The 14,142-nt window shown below is 38.9% G+C and overlaps 1 protein-coding gene across 5 annotated transcripts in view; it reads left to right on the top strand.

Annotated features, from left to right (window-relative positions):
• INO80D (INO80 complex subunit D) overlaps positions 1–14,142 on the top strand; it is a 46,170-nt gene that overhangs the window by 2,975 nt on the left and 29,053 nt on the right. For all 5 annotated transcript variants that reach the window (XM_082285160.1, XM_082285162.1, XM_082285164.1 and 2 more), the window contains exons 3-5: positions 6,746–6,841; positions 6,949–7,195; positions 12,737–13,485. In XM_082285160.1, coding sequence (XP_082141286.1) covers positions 6,978–7,195; positions 12,737–13,485 — 967 coding nt within the window. In that variant the 5' untranslated portion in view covers positions 6,746–6,841; positions 6,949–6,977. The remainder of the gene's footprint in view (positions 1–6,745; positions 6,842–6,948; positions 7,196–12,736; positions 13,486–14,142) is intronic.

Raw genomic sequence — 14,142 nt, forward strand, 5'->3', positions numbered from 1 at the left:
TGAGATAATGTTTTTAAAGTACATTTCTGCTATGTTCAATGTCCTAAAGGGTCCATTTGTTGCTATATCTGAAGGCTACCTCTCTGCAGCCCTGCTCATTCTGGCAAAACCCAGGCCTGTTTATAACTACATTGAAATAAGCATGCATGAGAACCTCCCTGTGAGGATGTGGTAGCAGGACTGGGGCCTGAGACCTGCTCAAATAGAGAAATCCTTCTTCAAAAGACTTTCAAGATACAGAGCCCATCTTGAACCTTAGGTCAGGAATAGCCATGTTTAGGAAGTTACTTTTTTGAAATCTATAGGAATGTACTCTTGGCAGTAGTTATGAATTTTTGTATCTTAGATCTTTTTTCTTTAGAAATCCTCTGAAGTTTCTAAAATTCTTAGTCTTAAATGTTTGTTGTTTTTTAGGGTTTGAGGTATCTTTGTCAGGTTTTCTCTAAGGTACTTTGAGGTACAGATGAGTGAATCAGCTGAAATAAAAATTCTCGCTTAAGTTCATTTGGTCTAAGAAAACAAAAAAAACCTGTTCAGTTTGTGAGCAAAGAGGTTTTTTCCCTCATCATAGTTATGTTTTCTGCTCTTGATTGTAATTAGTTACAAGTCCTGTGAGTTCTCTAGCTGTTACTATTATTAGGAATAATGCTTAAGTTTAATTCTGTATTTATTGTGTTATATTCTAAAACATAATCTGTTTTACTGGTGTTGCCTACAATATTCTGGTGCTTTCCTGTTAATATATTGGACATCCTTATGCAACATAAACTGCCTTTTTCTAGAGCTGAAGTAATAAGCTTTCTAAAAAGGCAGAATGAGGGCAATATTGCTTCTTTCTTCCTAGGTAGATCTTAACATATGAAAAAAGTAGTCCAAAATACTATTCCAGGTAGTAACTAAAAATATCTTGTAAAATCTTAACATGTTGAATGCCTTGATCTGTCAGGGTGCTTGCATGTGTGTTGCAGTACCCACACTTCAGAGGCCTTCCTGAGCAAGGACTGCACTCTAGTTAATAAAAGTGTTCTGTACAGGAACTCTCATAGTTGACTTTGGTTGCTTCCCAGTGTTCTCTGTCTCAGTTTGAATGCTTTTACTGACAAAAAGACTCTTGTTTCCACAATTACAGCATTCTTGGTTTGGTAGCTGAGTGTAGTAGAGAATTGAGCTGTTAAAAGACTAGAACTAAGCCAAACTTTTGGTTAGATCACACAATAGGGACAGAAGTTATAACTTGTGCTGTTGATGTTGATCGCAATTAGATTTGGTACAGCTTCTCTTGATAGAACATAACATTTAAAAGAGAGGTATTTTTTACTATGAAATATAAAAAATGAATGTTTTCTCCTTAAAAGTATGCTTTTTACTAATACTGTTTGAAAAGTTTGCTATAAAGTAGCTTTAAACACATGTCTTTTTGTCATGAATTTTATGGCTTCTGTTCATTTTGGAGTGGATGAAATTCCATGTTGCCAAACATCTCGCACTCTGTGTGTTTGCTTAGTTCCAGGAAATGGATCTGACAGTGGCAGGTACTTGTTCTTTCCTGGTGCAGAGGAATTGACAAAACTACTATTTATGTTATTTGTGTTTGTGGAGAAGCTGAGGTTCTTGCAGGTCAGTGTTCTACTTCTGGCCCCAAGCTGATGGTTTTGGAAACATATGGAGATGTCATACCTTGTCTGTGAGATGTCATGAACACACCAAGCAATTTAACAGGAAATTTGGGCTACTATTAGCAAATGCAAAACAACACAGTAAAGACGTCTGTAGTTGTGGATTTTGTTTGGATGCAGTGTGTGATGCTCTGAGCTCAGTCCTCTTAATTATACATCTTTTAACCACCAGCATATAATTGCCTTGCAATTTACAATGCATTTGGGGATTCCATTGCCTAAAAGGGTCTTACGTACATTGAATGTCAAGTTCTGAGCATATGTTTAAGAATGTACCAACCCACATGATTTAAAACACTCTAATATTTTCAGCGCAGCATTTGCTCAAAATTGCCGATCTGAATTTTGAGGCTATAGCGCTTTGGGCTTTCTATTAGTGAGTAAGCCATTAACTTTCCTGTAGACTGCAGATTATGTCAGGTACCAGGTCTCTGTGTAGCATAATGCTTGTACTTGGGTGTGGTTAGAGTGAAGATTGTCTTCCAAAGTTTGCTGCTACACTGTTTTCCAGCCTCTCTGAAGGGCTGTTTAACTCTTTTGGAGGAGGGTGTGTGGAGTGCAGTGCTACACCTTTGTTGTCTTTAGAGCTGATGTGCTCTGCAAGGGAGCTGATAATGCCGGTACTGAAAAGCCGGTACCAAAAGCAGTTGGGAGCTGGCTGCTTCCAGAGGGTGATAGCAGGTACTGGCAATTGGACAGGTGTATTCCTGTGTGTATTGAAATCTTTCATTTCTCTTTTTGCAGTCATTGTGCAAACCACCTTCAGTTGTCTTACAGACTCCAGTGGCTGCACTCAGCAGGACAAATTGCTCTGCTCTTAAGTGCTGATGTCTCAGAGTGTGACTTTGCTCTGTCTCCTGCCTGTCCTTGCTATAAAGCCTTGCTGGGGTGCTAGGTTTGTTACTCTTCTTCACATGTCCAGATAGGACTTTAGCCAGAGGGAGAAGATCTTTTTCCAGTCAGCTGTTCAAGAATAAAAAATGGGACAAGGGGAGAAATTAATGTGTTATGAAGTTACAAATATTAGTGGTAACCTCATAAGAACGTGAAAAGTACCCTGCCGGGTCAGATCAGCTTGGATCCAACCTAATGTTCTGAATTGGGCAGTAGGAAAAAGTGATGCTATTTAGGAAGAGCATGAAAGCCCAGACACTTTTTTTGTGTTTTCTTCTCTTACTCCTCCATCACCCATGTTTGTTGAATTGGTCATGGTGGCGGGTACATCGCTTATGTCCCCATTGTCTGTAAACTTCTCTATTGCTTTTTTGAACCTGATAATACTGTCTGCTTCCATGGGTCTCATGTGACAGCAAGTTCCAGCAGTTCGCTACCTGTGAGTAGTAAAAGCAAAGAAATACTTCTTTGATATGTTTTGAGTCAATCTCTTACTAGCTTCATCAGGTACTCCTAGTTCTTATATTGTGTGATCTGGTATATGACTGCTCTGTATTTACCTTGTTTCCTACCATGATTTTTTAAACCTCAGTCATGTTTTACATCATTTGGCAAGGGCACGCATTTTTGGATTCCCTTCTGTTCTTTGCCCTGTTGTTTCTGACTAGCTCAAAATCTTTTATTTAGAAGCAGTTGTGTAAGGAAAATCTGGGTTCCTCAAGAAGCAGCTTCTGGTTTCTCATTCACAGGTTGTGGCTAAAGTTCGTTTGAGCACGTGCAGGCATACATTTTTTTTTTCTGTTGAACCTTCTACATCTTCAATGCAGAGTGTAAATGCAAAACCGAAAACAGCTTCCAGAAAGTTTTGTATTCTGATATTTTTATAGTGAAGTACATCTGCTTAAGCATTTGCTTTTTCCAGGGGAAGTCCATGTTTCCGTCATCTCTTACTGAATCCTGTGGGACAAAAATAATTTCTCCCCCACCCACTATTTAGCTAAGTGTAGTTTCAGTTCTCTTCAGTTAAGTGACACGTGCCTATTCCATGCTTGTGCTACTTTTTACGTAGCAGCAAAAAGCTCTGTTAAGAACTCCTGTAAATTGTTAAAAATAAAACACTGCATCAGATGAAATCAGAATGAAGCTATTTAAGTGTCTTTGTTACTTTTATATATATATTTATACACACACACACACATATGAACTCTTATGTGGTATGCTATGGAAGTAAAAAGAAAAAGCTCTTTTTAGATTAAGTCCAGCTTCAGTCTCTGATCCTGGCAGTGTATCCACATAGTGACATGTCTTCATGTCTTTTGGGGAGTCTGTTTAAGAATCTATCAATAAAGATATAATTGCAAGTTTGAGAAAATTGCTGTGTTGGTTTTTTTTTTTTGATGTACTATTGGTTGGCTACTATGTTTATTAGCTTTCTTGTTCCTTGCACTGTAGTTACACTAATTGATTCCTGTCAGGATTTTTAACATGGTTATATTTGCATGAGCTTCTCTTAGTGTATATATAGACCCAAAAATTCATGTTCATGCTCACTGGTTTCCCTGGGGATTATTGTCAGTATTTTTGTGTGAATGTTTCATATAGCATTGTACTTGTGCCCCGTATCTCTCAGACAAGTGAGAAGTGAAATACTATGCCTGCCTTGACACAGTCAAGTTAAATGAAAAAATAAGACTTAATTATGAGTTAAATCCAAAAATAAAACTGTGACCACAAGAATAAGTCTAGGATTATAGTGGCTGGGAATTGTGGAGCAGTTTCTTTACAGAAGCTTAATGGAGGCACACAAGCTATGCATTTCTCACTGTTTACTTGGGAACCATCTTGAGGAACTCTTTCCCTTCGGTCTGTTGCTTGATAACCTTCAGAAAAGAAATAACAGCTGAGTTGTACAAAAGAGGAGAAGGTTAGTGATACATCAGAAACTCTGCAGAGCATGATAGTAGAAGTTTCAAAGAAGGTGATAAACCAGAAGAAAATAGAGAGCAAAATGTAGGTCACCCCAGTTGCAAGATACACTTGGTCTTTCAAGTTTTATGTCTGGTCCAGTATGCCACCTAATACAAGCTTTGATAACCTATTGAGAGAAGCAGACTCCTCAGCAAAAGGCTTTCTGTCAGCATTGTGTGTGTGAGATGCAAGTAAAGACCCACTTGATTACTTTTGCTGCCATAGTAATAGATGAGTCCGTCTCTCAAACGTGTGGGATGGAAGCACTGACCACAACTCCTGTATGGGTCATGTTCCCATGGGATTTATGTTTTTCATTCATATTGTTGCTCAATAATACTGAAGGGTATGTCAGTATCTGCCTGAGCCAAGGTGGCTGAAAGGATTATTTGGTCCTTAACATGCTAAAGAAGAGATTGTTCCCTCTTCCTATTCTGTGTTTTTGAAGGGCACAGTCAACAATGAACTTTCTAAGACTGATGTGATGTGGAAAGTCATACTCCAGTGATTGGTTTCAAATATATATATAGTGTATGTGCTTCTATGCCTTGAGAAAAGTTGGGAAAGCTATTGGAACTGGACTAGGCGTCTGTGCTTATGTTGTGACTGTCTGGTGTAAGCAAAGAGCAAGGCCCCTGCCTCTGGGGGTGCCTGCTTGCATGTGTGCATGGAAGGGGAAAATGTGTATCAAGAAGAAATACAAAGTTATCATTATTGTCAAATGACTGTTCAGGTCGCTTGCAGTAGTTACATTCTGTAGCACCTGTCTCCGTTCTATATGCTCTGTATGCTGTACATGTGCACGTGAAGCTGTTCCAAGAATTTTAAGTGTGTTTTAAAATTTTTTAGTACCCTTCTGTCTTTCTGCTTCTACTGCTAGATATATGCTAATGAAGGCCAGATTTATGCCGTTTACTCTGTGGGATAGGGTGGTTTGTTTTTCCCTAGTGACTTAAAATTGCTTTTCTAGATCCCCTAGTGCCATAGTGCTTTGTCATTTTCTCATGGTACTCTTTTACAGCAGAAAGTGGAGGCTTTTACCTTTATGTGAGGAAAGTGCATCTTTCCTGCAAAGTCTGTATAGGCTTCTTCCTTGCAATTCTACTCTTGCCATTTTGGGCCTTGGGAACAAGTAAGTTCATTGAGGTGGTAATCTGTACAATTGTTACATGCCTCTAATTTATTACATATTTTCTGATTATCACCTCTGTGAACATTCCTTTCCTTGCTGTATAAAACATATGAAACTGAACTAAGTACTGAATGAATACACAGTGTTTAAAAGAGTTCATTGCAGTGCTTCAGGATGACGTTTCTGAATAAAAGTTACCTTTTGCAGGTTAAGTTTAGTGCATCAGAGTAGCTGCAGAATGTATGTACCGTTAATATTATTTGAAACTACTTTGGGATGGTTTGGGGGTTTTGTTTGTTTTTTTAAAAAGATGATTGCCAAAGACCTTCATAATGTTGGGAACTGAAAAAGTACCTTATAGCTGCATGGATTTGCATTGTAGGAATCTACTTTAGGGGGAAAACTCACCAGCCTCTTGCTGAATTGACATTTCAGCCCTCCTGGCATTGATGGGATTAATTTGACGTATATTAATGCCTGCATTTCGCTAAAATAAGTACAATGAGGTAGGATAAATGGAGATGAACCATGATGACCTCAGGAAGGACTGCATATGGATGCTTGCAGAAATTGTAAGCCGCTATAAGATCTGAAGACTGTTCATCAGGTGTGGTAAAGAAAGCTTTTCTTAAAAAAAAAAGCTTTGTTGCACTGACTGACAAAATAATTTTGCAGAGCAAAGACAGTCTCTGGTGGTTTTGTAAGCAAAAATATTTGAAGTAAACCCTCTGCAATCAAACGAGTTAATCATCTTTCAGCTTGATTTCTGAAAGCAAGTGATCTAATCTGACACTTAACCTTTTTCAACTTGTAGCTTCTAATCACCTTCTGGTAGATGAGTGAAGTTATGTTTAAGTGATTTAAGTGTGGTGGCAGTAGAATTTTCCTTCCCCCAGTAATTTCTTTCACGTTTTCCAAAGATCCATGACTACTGATTGAAAACTGTTGTGCTATGGATTTGTTTTATTGGATGCTAGCTGAACCACAGGCTCGGTGACTACATGTGCCTGTTTACTTACTGTAGTAATATCTGTTTTATTCTGACTGACATTGACCCTTTTGGTATTTTCCTTAGACAATCTGCTTCATCTTGGTTCATCATCATTCCAGGATAGTGGTGTCCTTGGGGCTCTCTCTTAACATTGACATGGTACAGAAGATTTAAAATCAGGTATTGTTTTGGGTCCTTCTTTCCGGCTAAAATGAAACACACAATCTAGAACTGAATGCAGTTTTTCTTCCCTTCTGTGATTTGTCTCAATATTTTGGTTCTTTCAGCTGATGTTCACAAGGAATAGAGTCACGTGATGTATGAAGGCAAACACATACACTTCTCTGAGGTTGACAATAAGCCCTTGTGCTCATATAGCCCCAAACTGTGCAAGCAGAGGCGACTTAACGGCTACGCCTTCTGTATCAGACACGTTCTGGAGGACAAGACTGCCCCCTTCAAGCAATGTGAATATGTGGCCAAGTATAACAGCCAACGCTGCACCAACCCCATCCCCAAGTCTGAGGACCGTAGGTGAGTTGTGGTTTCCTATCTGCAAAGGGGGAAGTGGCTGGGACAGAGGCTTGAGCTTTATTTAAGTTGCTGCCTGGTTTCAGGATGAGGGAGGAACTGGCTTGTGTGAATTGTATTCCAGGATGTTCCTTTGAGGATTTTGTTTTAAGACCAGTAAACTTTATTTTATTTTCTGTGGGAGTCAAGTACTCGGAGAGAGGGCAGTAACTTAATCCCAAGGAAGTTTATGGGAGAGTTCACTTCTTTTCTCAAATTCACTATAAACTGTGGATCAAACCTGCTACACAATATCAGCTGTTCTAACTCATTTGCTTTGTCACTCACAGTCCATGCTCTTAGAAAGGCCTTCTTGTTTAGCCAGCAGTGCCAAAAGCACACTTCCATCTGCTTTTTTCAGGACAAGCAGTTGAAGATGCTTATCTTCTGGATACGGGGAGCAGTGACACATAGGGACAAATCCAGAATTACAATTAATTGTTGGTGATTTGGTACTGATCTGTAGTGTTGTTTTACTGAAATAAAATAAATATTACTTGATAATGGATGAGCCAGCCAGGGAGGTGCCACATGCTCCCTTTCTTCTTTGCTTCCCTTATTTTTGTCCCCCTCCCTGCCCAAATGAAGATGCCCAGAGTGCCCAGGTATTAAATTCCTTGCAAAAGATAGTCCTTGAAATTGTTGAGAGCTGGGAATTAAAAGCAGATTTCCTTAACTACAGCCCATACTGTAACCACAAGGGCATTCTTCCTTGCTCTTTAAGACTTCCTGAACACCAGTCTCATTGGTGCTGCTTGGGCTGAAATAGCAGAATTTGTCTAATCTTGTCTGCTGTCGATATATGACTTTATTTTTCAGAGCTGTCACTGCAGGTTTTGCCAGTAACACAGTGTTTAATTAATGTGTGTGTTAACTATCTGAGGCTCGTTCTCATAGAAATGCTTTTTTAAACATGAAATATGAACAAAATATGCCAAAAAAAATCAAACCACTATTCACTGACCTTTCACATTATTAGCTGCCATTCACTAACCTTTTGCGTTATTAGCAGTGTTCCCACTGTGCCCTACATATAACTTCCTTCTCAGCTCACAGCTCCCTCTCTTGTCTGAAACAACAGTTGGACTGTGCTCTAAATTAACTTGCACTTCACCTGCCATTTCAGCTGAGGAGACTGATGAAGTGAGAAAAAAACATGAATGTTTGTCAAAAGCTGTAGGGCAAATGCTCAAATGGCACAAGATGAATAACTTTAAGCTGTAATTTGACAGTCGGTGAGTGTTTCTTTGCTACTGTACAATTGAGGCTCTTTGGAAATAAGCTCACAGAAATGGTCATAGAAATTGTTAGCACAAATGGTACACTGTAATTTCAGATGCAAGAGCTGACTGAGCCAGAGTTCCTGTTTACCAGGGGTCATACTGAAAAACAATAGAAGTAATAGTACTCAATGACACTTTTTTACGTCTCATATGTTCCCATGGAATTTGTGATTTTTCTTTACACCTTGAATTGAGTTCACACTTTGTTCTTTTTGATTTTTCTCAACTTAAATTGAAGTGTGGTCATGACATCTGGTGTATGTTATATTAGAATAATTCAATTGCATGTCGAGTGTCACATTATAGTACTTGAAGAGGACAGCAGGTGTCTGAAAGAGAAAATAAACTTTTAATTTCAAATGAGAGGATGTGATAGTTTGAAAGAATATTTTAAAAGACTGTTTCTTGGGGCAGAGTTTAATTTTAACAATAACATTTAATGAATGCTAGTGATAAGACTGTGGCTGTTCTAAACTTCTTTTTTTTTGGCAAGCAAACCTGTATCTGTTTCTTAGGAGACTTTTTTCACACTCTGTTCAATATAAAGATGTTTGCAGTGTCTGAGTTCTTCACTCATAGCTTTTCATTTTCTGTATACAGAATTACTGTCAGATGGTCATTCTGTCAGTTTTAGACATGTAACTGTACATGATCAGAAGCAGGCTGTATGATGCTCTGACAGCTATCTTCTTTTATACTTTCAGAGATTGTTAAAAAAAAGTGTTTCAAGAAGATGCATACATTATATGCCAATAGCTTCATAGTCTGTCCACAGATAATTGAAAAGAATTACCACTTGACCCCAAACAAATGAGATGCTACCAGCCACAAAGATGGTTAATATGGTGCCATATTATTAGATTTCTTATTAACCATTGAAGTTCTACAAATTAAATCTATTAATAGTGCGTGACTTCATTGCCTCATTTAAAGTCCGATTTTTCTATTATCTTGTTTTTTTAAAGAATATATATATATGTGGGATGATACACACATGGGTTTTATATCTCTGTTTTCTCTGAATACATCTCCTACTTCTTTCTTAGCCAGATACACACAAAGATAATGAAATACAACTTGATTTTTAAATATAGGGTTACTACAATTTACTTGGGTTAAACACTGTTTTGTCTCTAATTCTCCTCACTCAAGAGAATCTTTAAATAATTTGTTAATATACAAGCTGCTCCCCAGTTTATTTGAATCGTCTTTTAAGTAAGTGTTAGAAATTTTGATACCAAACTGGGGTGTACTAAGAAGCAGTATACAGTTGTAGGTAAAAAACCTCTGTCTGAATTCTTGCCTTCCCAGTGGATGTGGGAAACTGTCCAGCTGAAGCCTTCAGAGCCCATCACATTTTGTGTGCCTCATGTTATGATAATTTTAATGGTTATCAACCCACCATATGTGTGGACTTAATTTGACCTTACCTGCACAGAATAAGTGCCTTTGGCATTGAATGAGGAAGGGGAAAATAAACTGTATTAGATACTTACTGTGATACTGTCAGCTGAGCATAACTCACAGACAGGTTATAGAAGTGACAAGCTGAGCCTCTAAGTCAGGGACATCAGGAATGGCTCTTGTAGGGCCAGCTTGACCCTAATGGGTTGCATGCTTAGAGCTATATGAAAAGCCGTGTGCTACTTGTGGGTTCTATTCCTGTCTTCCCAGTAATCTGACTTCCATGGAGCTTGAACTACTAATGCAGACTCTGCAGCACTGTGTGAAGTCAGAGCCAGTTTAGGCCAGGGCCAACTAAAAAGCCATCCTGGAACGTGCAGGATGGGGAAATGTGTGTGCATGCCCCCCTGGCTGTGCGCAGGGCTAGCGAGAGCCTGACGGGGTTAAGGCTGAGTTGGTGCTAGTGGGAGCTACGCCTGGCCAAAACTGCTTGTGTGCAGTCTTCTTTACCCAGAGAAGACTGAACTCTTCCTGGTTACTTCTTACTCCTCTTAGTCCAAGTGTGTAACAGCCTTGGTTATTCTGGAAGATGGGGAGTTGACAGAGCCTAAAGCACAGAGCCAAGTCAGGGTGTACTGGAGTCTGAATGTTGTAGCCTGGCATCCGTGGGTTTGTGTCCAGAGGAGCCAGTTGGCTCTTAGTGATGCAGTATGGTCAGCTCTAAGAGCCAAAGCTTTATCCTCTGCTGTATAAAAATGATTCTGTTAGAGTTAAATGAACAAGCCAAACCCTTAACAGCCTAAAACTCTGAGAATTTTAGCAAGCTTATTACCTTTCCATAGACTTATTCACCTTTTTTATTTTTTTTTCTTACTGTTTTTGTAATGAAAACAGACTATCCAGTTCTACCTCCTCACATCAGCACAAGCACAGGATGACAGTAATTTAAATTCTGAACAATATAAGGGAAGCATTGCCATTGAGCAAAACACACTTTATATTGGCATAAGAGGGAAAAGAATTCCGTTGTGTTTGTTTTGTCTGTTTATTGTTTTTTTTTCTTCTGTCATGCTAAAAGTGCTGTTGTAACTGTTCAAACAAAATATTTTAAAAGGGCTTAATTTTAAATATGGAAACAGTGCTTGTTGACTTTAAGGGAAGCTTTATTGAGCCCTCATTATATAATTTTATTTTTAGAAGTGCATCTCTCAGTATGAATTTACAGTATTGCAGTGTGTTCTAATAAGGACTGCACAAGTTGTTGGCTTTTAGCTTGCCTCATCTAGGTTTATTTATTACTTAAAACATAATGTAATGAAGAAATTATTTAGGCAATAATAAATAGCAGTAATTTTCAGCCTTTTCTGATTTGTGAAACCTTAGGAATGTGGGTCTCTCAAGAAGCTACATATATGGAGACCATTAAAGAGCATATATGAAGTTGCTTTCTCTTTTTTCCCTTTTAAGGACCCTTTAAAGCTGTTCACACATTGTTTCTTTAGAAATGGGTCGACAAGTTGAAAGTGACTAAATGAAAGTGCTAAAACCTTTTTTGGGGGGTTGTTTTGGGCTTTTCTGCCAATTTTTTTTCTCCATGAAGACCAGAAATAATATAATTTTAACCTATTTGTTCAACAAAACTTACAGTTCTCAGATTCATACTGATCAGATTTTAATGAATACCTTCATGGGTATTTTACTATCTCGTCCGTAATTACCTGGATGCAGACATCACTCTTTCCTTGTATCTTTGGTCATCTATAAGCTGTAAGTTATAGATGGGATTCTTCAAAGGCAAGTTCTGATCTGATTGCTGGTGGGTTCTACAGAGGCAGGAGTGCCTGCCTGTGGCATACAGGAAAAGGATCACATCATGGTTCCTGAATTTCTGTCACATGCTGGTTCCAATCAGACAAAATTGAATTGCTTACTTTTTAGTATGTTATGTGTGGCATAAATTATAATTATTTTAGCTTTCATGACAAATTTTCAAAGACTTTTTTGCTTTTCTTTTTTTTTTAATATAATGACTTTGAAAGTTTTTCATATTAGAGGAACTTAAAATCCGTGTTTGTGGATTGTATGTATACGTATTCCTGGCATTGTGTAAATGCTTTCTGGCAGCAGAGAATTTGTTTTAAACTAGATTTTTATTTGAAGAACATTCGGCTAATCCTCTGGCATCAAAATTCTTCATATTAAACTACTAAAACAGAATTTAAGTATTTATGCTACTTGTTCAGTAAGTGGAAATAGTGATCCTTCACAGCAGATATCTATTGAGATTGTCCTTATCAGAAACTGCTCCCTACTACAGTGGAATTCATAATAATAATGATGTGTGCATTGATGAAAATGTTAACTACTTCCACTGAAAGAACAGGCAAATGAAAGGAAGTAGTCTTCAATGTACTTTTTCTTAGGAGCTTTTGAAATCATCAGTTAATGGCTTGCGTTCTTGCTGCTTTATGTATCAGACTGTCCATTTGTTTTGTTCACTTTGGTTTTTGACTATTTACCCTATTAGAGAGTTAAGATTTTGAATGATCATGGGTGATTCTCCTATGAATAGTGAATGAAGAATCTTACATCTTAAGATTAGAAATAGTCACTCTTATAAGTTTTTTTTCTGCTGGTTTGGGAGAACCACAGTTACCCGTTGTATTAGAAGCAGTTATGTACACTTCTTATAAAACCTCTTGTGTTTCAATTTATGTTTGCTTGAGATGTGTGTGTGGGTTTCTGTTAAATGATGTCTTGTCTTCAGATTTTACTTATGGGAGTTTAGTTAATAATTGACTGCTTTTATTTTTGAAAGGTACTGCAACAGCCACCTGCAGGTACTTGGCTTTATACCGAAAAAGGAGAGGAAGAAAAAGAATGATCCCATAGAGGAGGTAAAGGTCAGGCATCAGATGGATGCTATGGCCTTCAGTCTGACAGTGCCCACCCTGGCCTTGAAGATGCCCAATGGACTGGATGGGATGTCCCTCTCCCCTCCAGGGGCAAGGCTTCCTCTCCACTACCTGGAGGCAGAATTAGAAGACCCCTTTGCTTTCAATGAGGAGGATGATGACCTAAAGAAAGGGGCAACAGTGAAGAAAAAGTTGCAGAGCAAGTTGGCTCAAAACCGGCAGCGCCAGAGAGAGACAGAGATTTTAAAAGTTCGCCAAGAGCACTTTAGCCCCATTCCTGCACCTTTGCAGCAGCAGCCTCTGCAGCAGCAGCACTCCCATCTGCCACCTTCATCAGCTTCGTTAAAGCCGACAGGGCTACCGCAGGGCATAGTCTGCAAGTCACCTCAACCTCTGAACACCAGCCTACCAATGCAGGGAGTGGCACCCACCACACACACTATAGCACAAGCGCGGCAGTTGTCTAACAAGAGACCTCTGCCTCTCCTGCCACCCGCCAGGGCTCCTGTCACGGACCCGCCAAGGACTGACCGGGTCCTCATGAAAGCCACAGCCTTCTCTCCGCACTCGTCCTGCATGAGCCGGCTACAGAGACTGGTGAAACTGTGCACTCGAAAACAGCAGCTGGACACTGATCTGTTTCCTCATTTAGGTGAGTAGGTAATAGATGCACTGCAGCTCTATTTTTTAACCTGAAACCGAAAGACTAAAGGGGAATGTCTTCCTAGCCCTGTCTGGCATTCCTGTGTGGCCCTTACAAAATAACTCTGAGCTACGTAATCTCTTGGCATTTTCTTTAGCTCTGTTGTCTATGAAGGGAATGCCTGGACCCATCACAGGAGGTTTATGGCATTTTAGTTGTTTATCCTTCTTAATATTCTGTTAACCATTTGAGAAATCAAACTGAGGTGTAGAAAACATCGTTTGGATTATAGAGACCTCGTATAGAAGGTTTGCAGCTCAAGTAGTAAAGGTGACACTGGTGGTACCTACATGAGTGGACAAAGTTAGATTGAACGTTAGGTGTGTGACAAGTCCATGTGACAAAATGAACATAAGGAAAAGTTTGGCGATTTGGCCCATCAGTCTCTGCAAATTCAAATTTCCAGTTGACTTGACTGGAAAATAGGAACACATGAGAATTTTTCTTGACTGGGCCCTATTTATGTATAGAATATAGATGAACAAAAGGAAAAGACCACTGCAGGGGAGCAGCACTGCTACAGAAGGTGGTTGGAAGAATGCAGTCTTGTCTGCATACCAGTGCAGAAATAGTCTTCCCCTTACATATCATAATCAATAGCTGCTT

This window comes from Coloeus monedula (genome assembly GCF_965178545.1).
Source record: "Coloeus monedula genome assembly, chromosome: 7".
Classification (NCBI taxonomy): domain Eukaryota; kingdom Metazoa; phylum Chordata; class Aves; order Passeriformes; family Corvidae; genus Coloeus; species Coloeus monedula.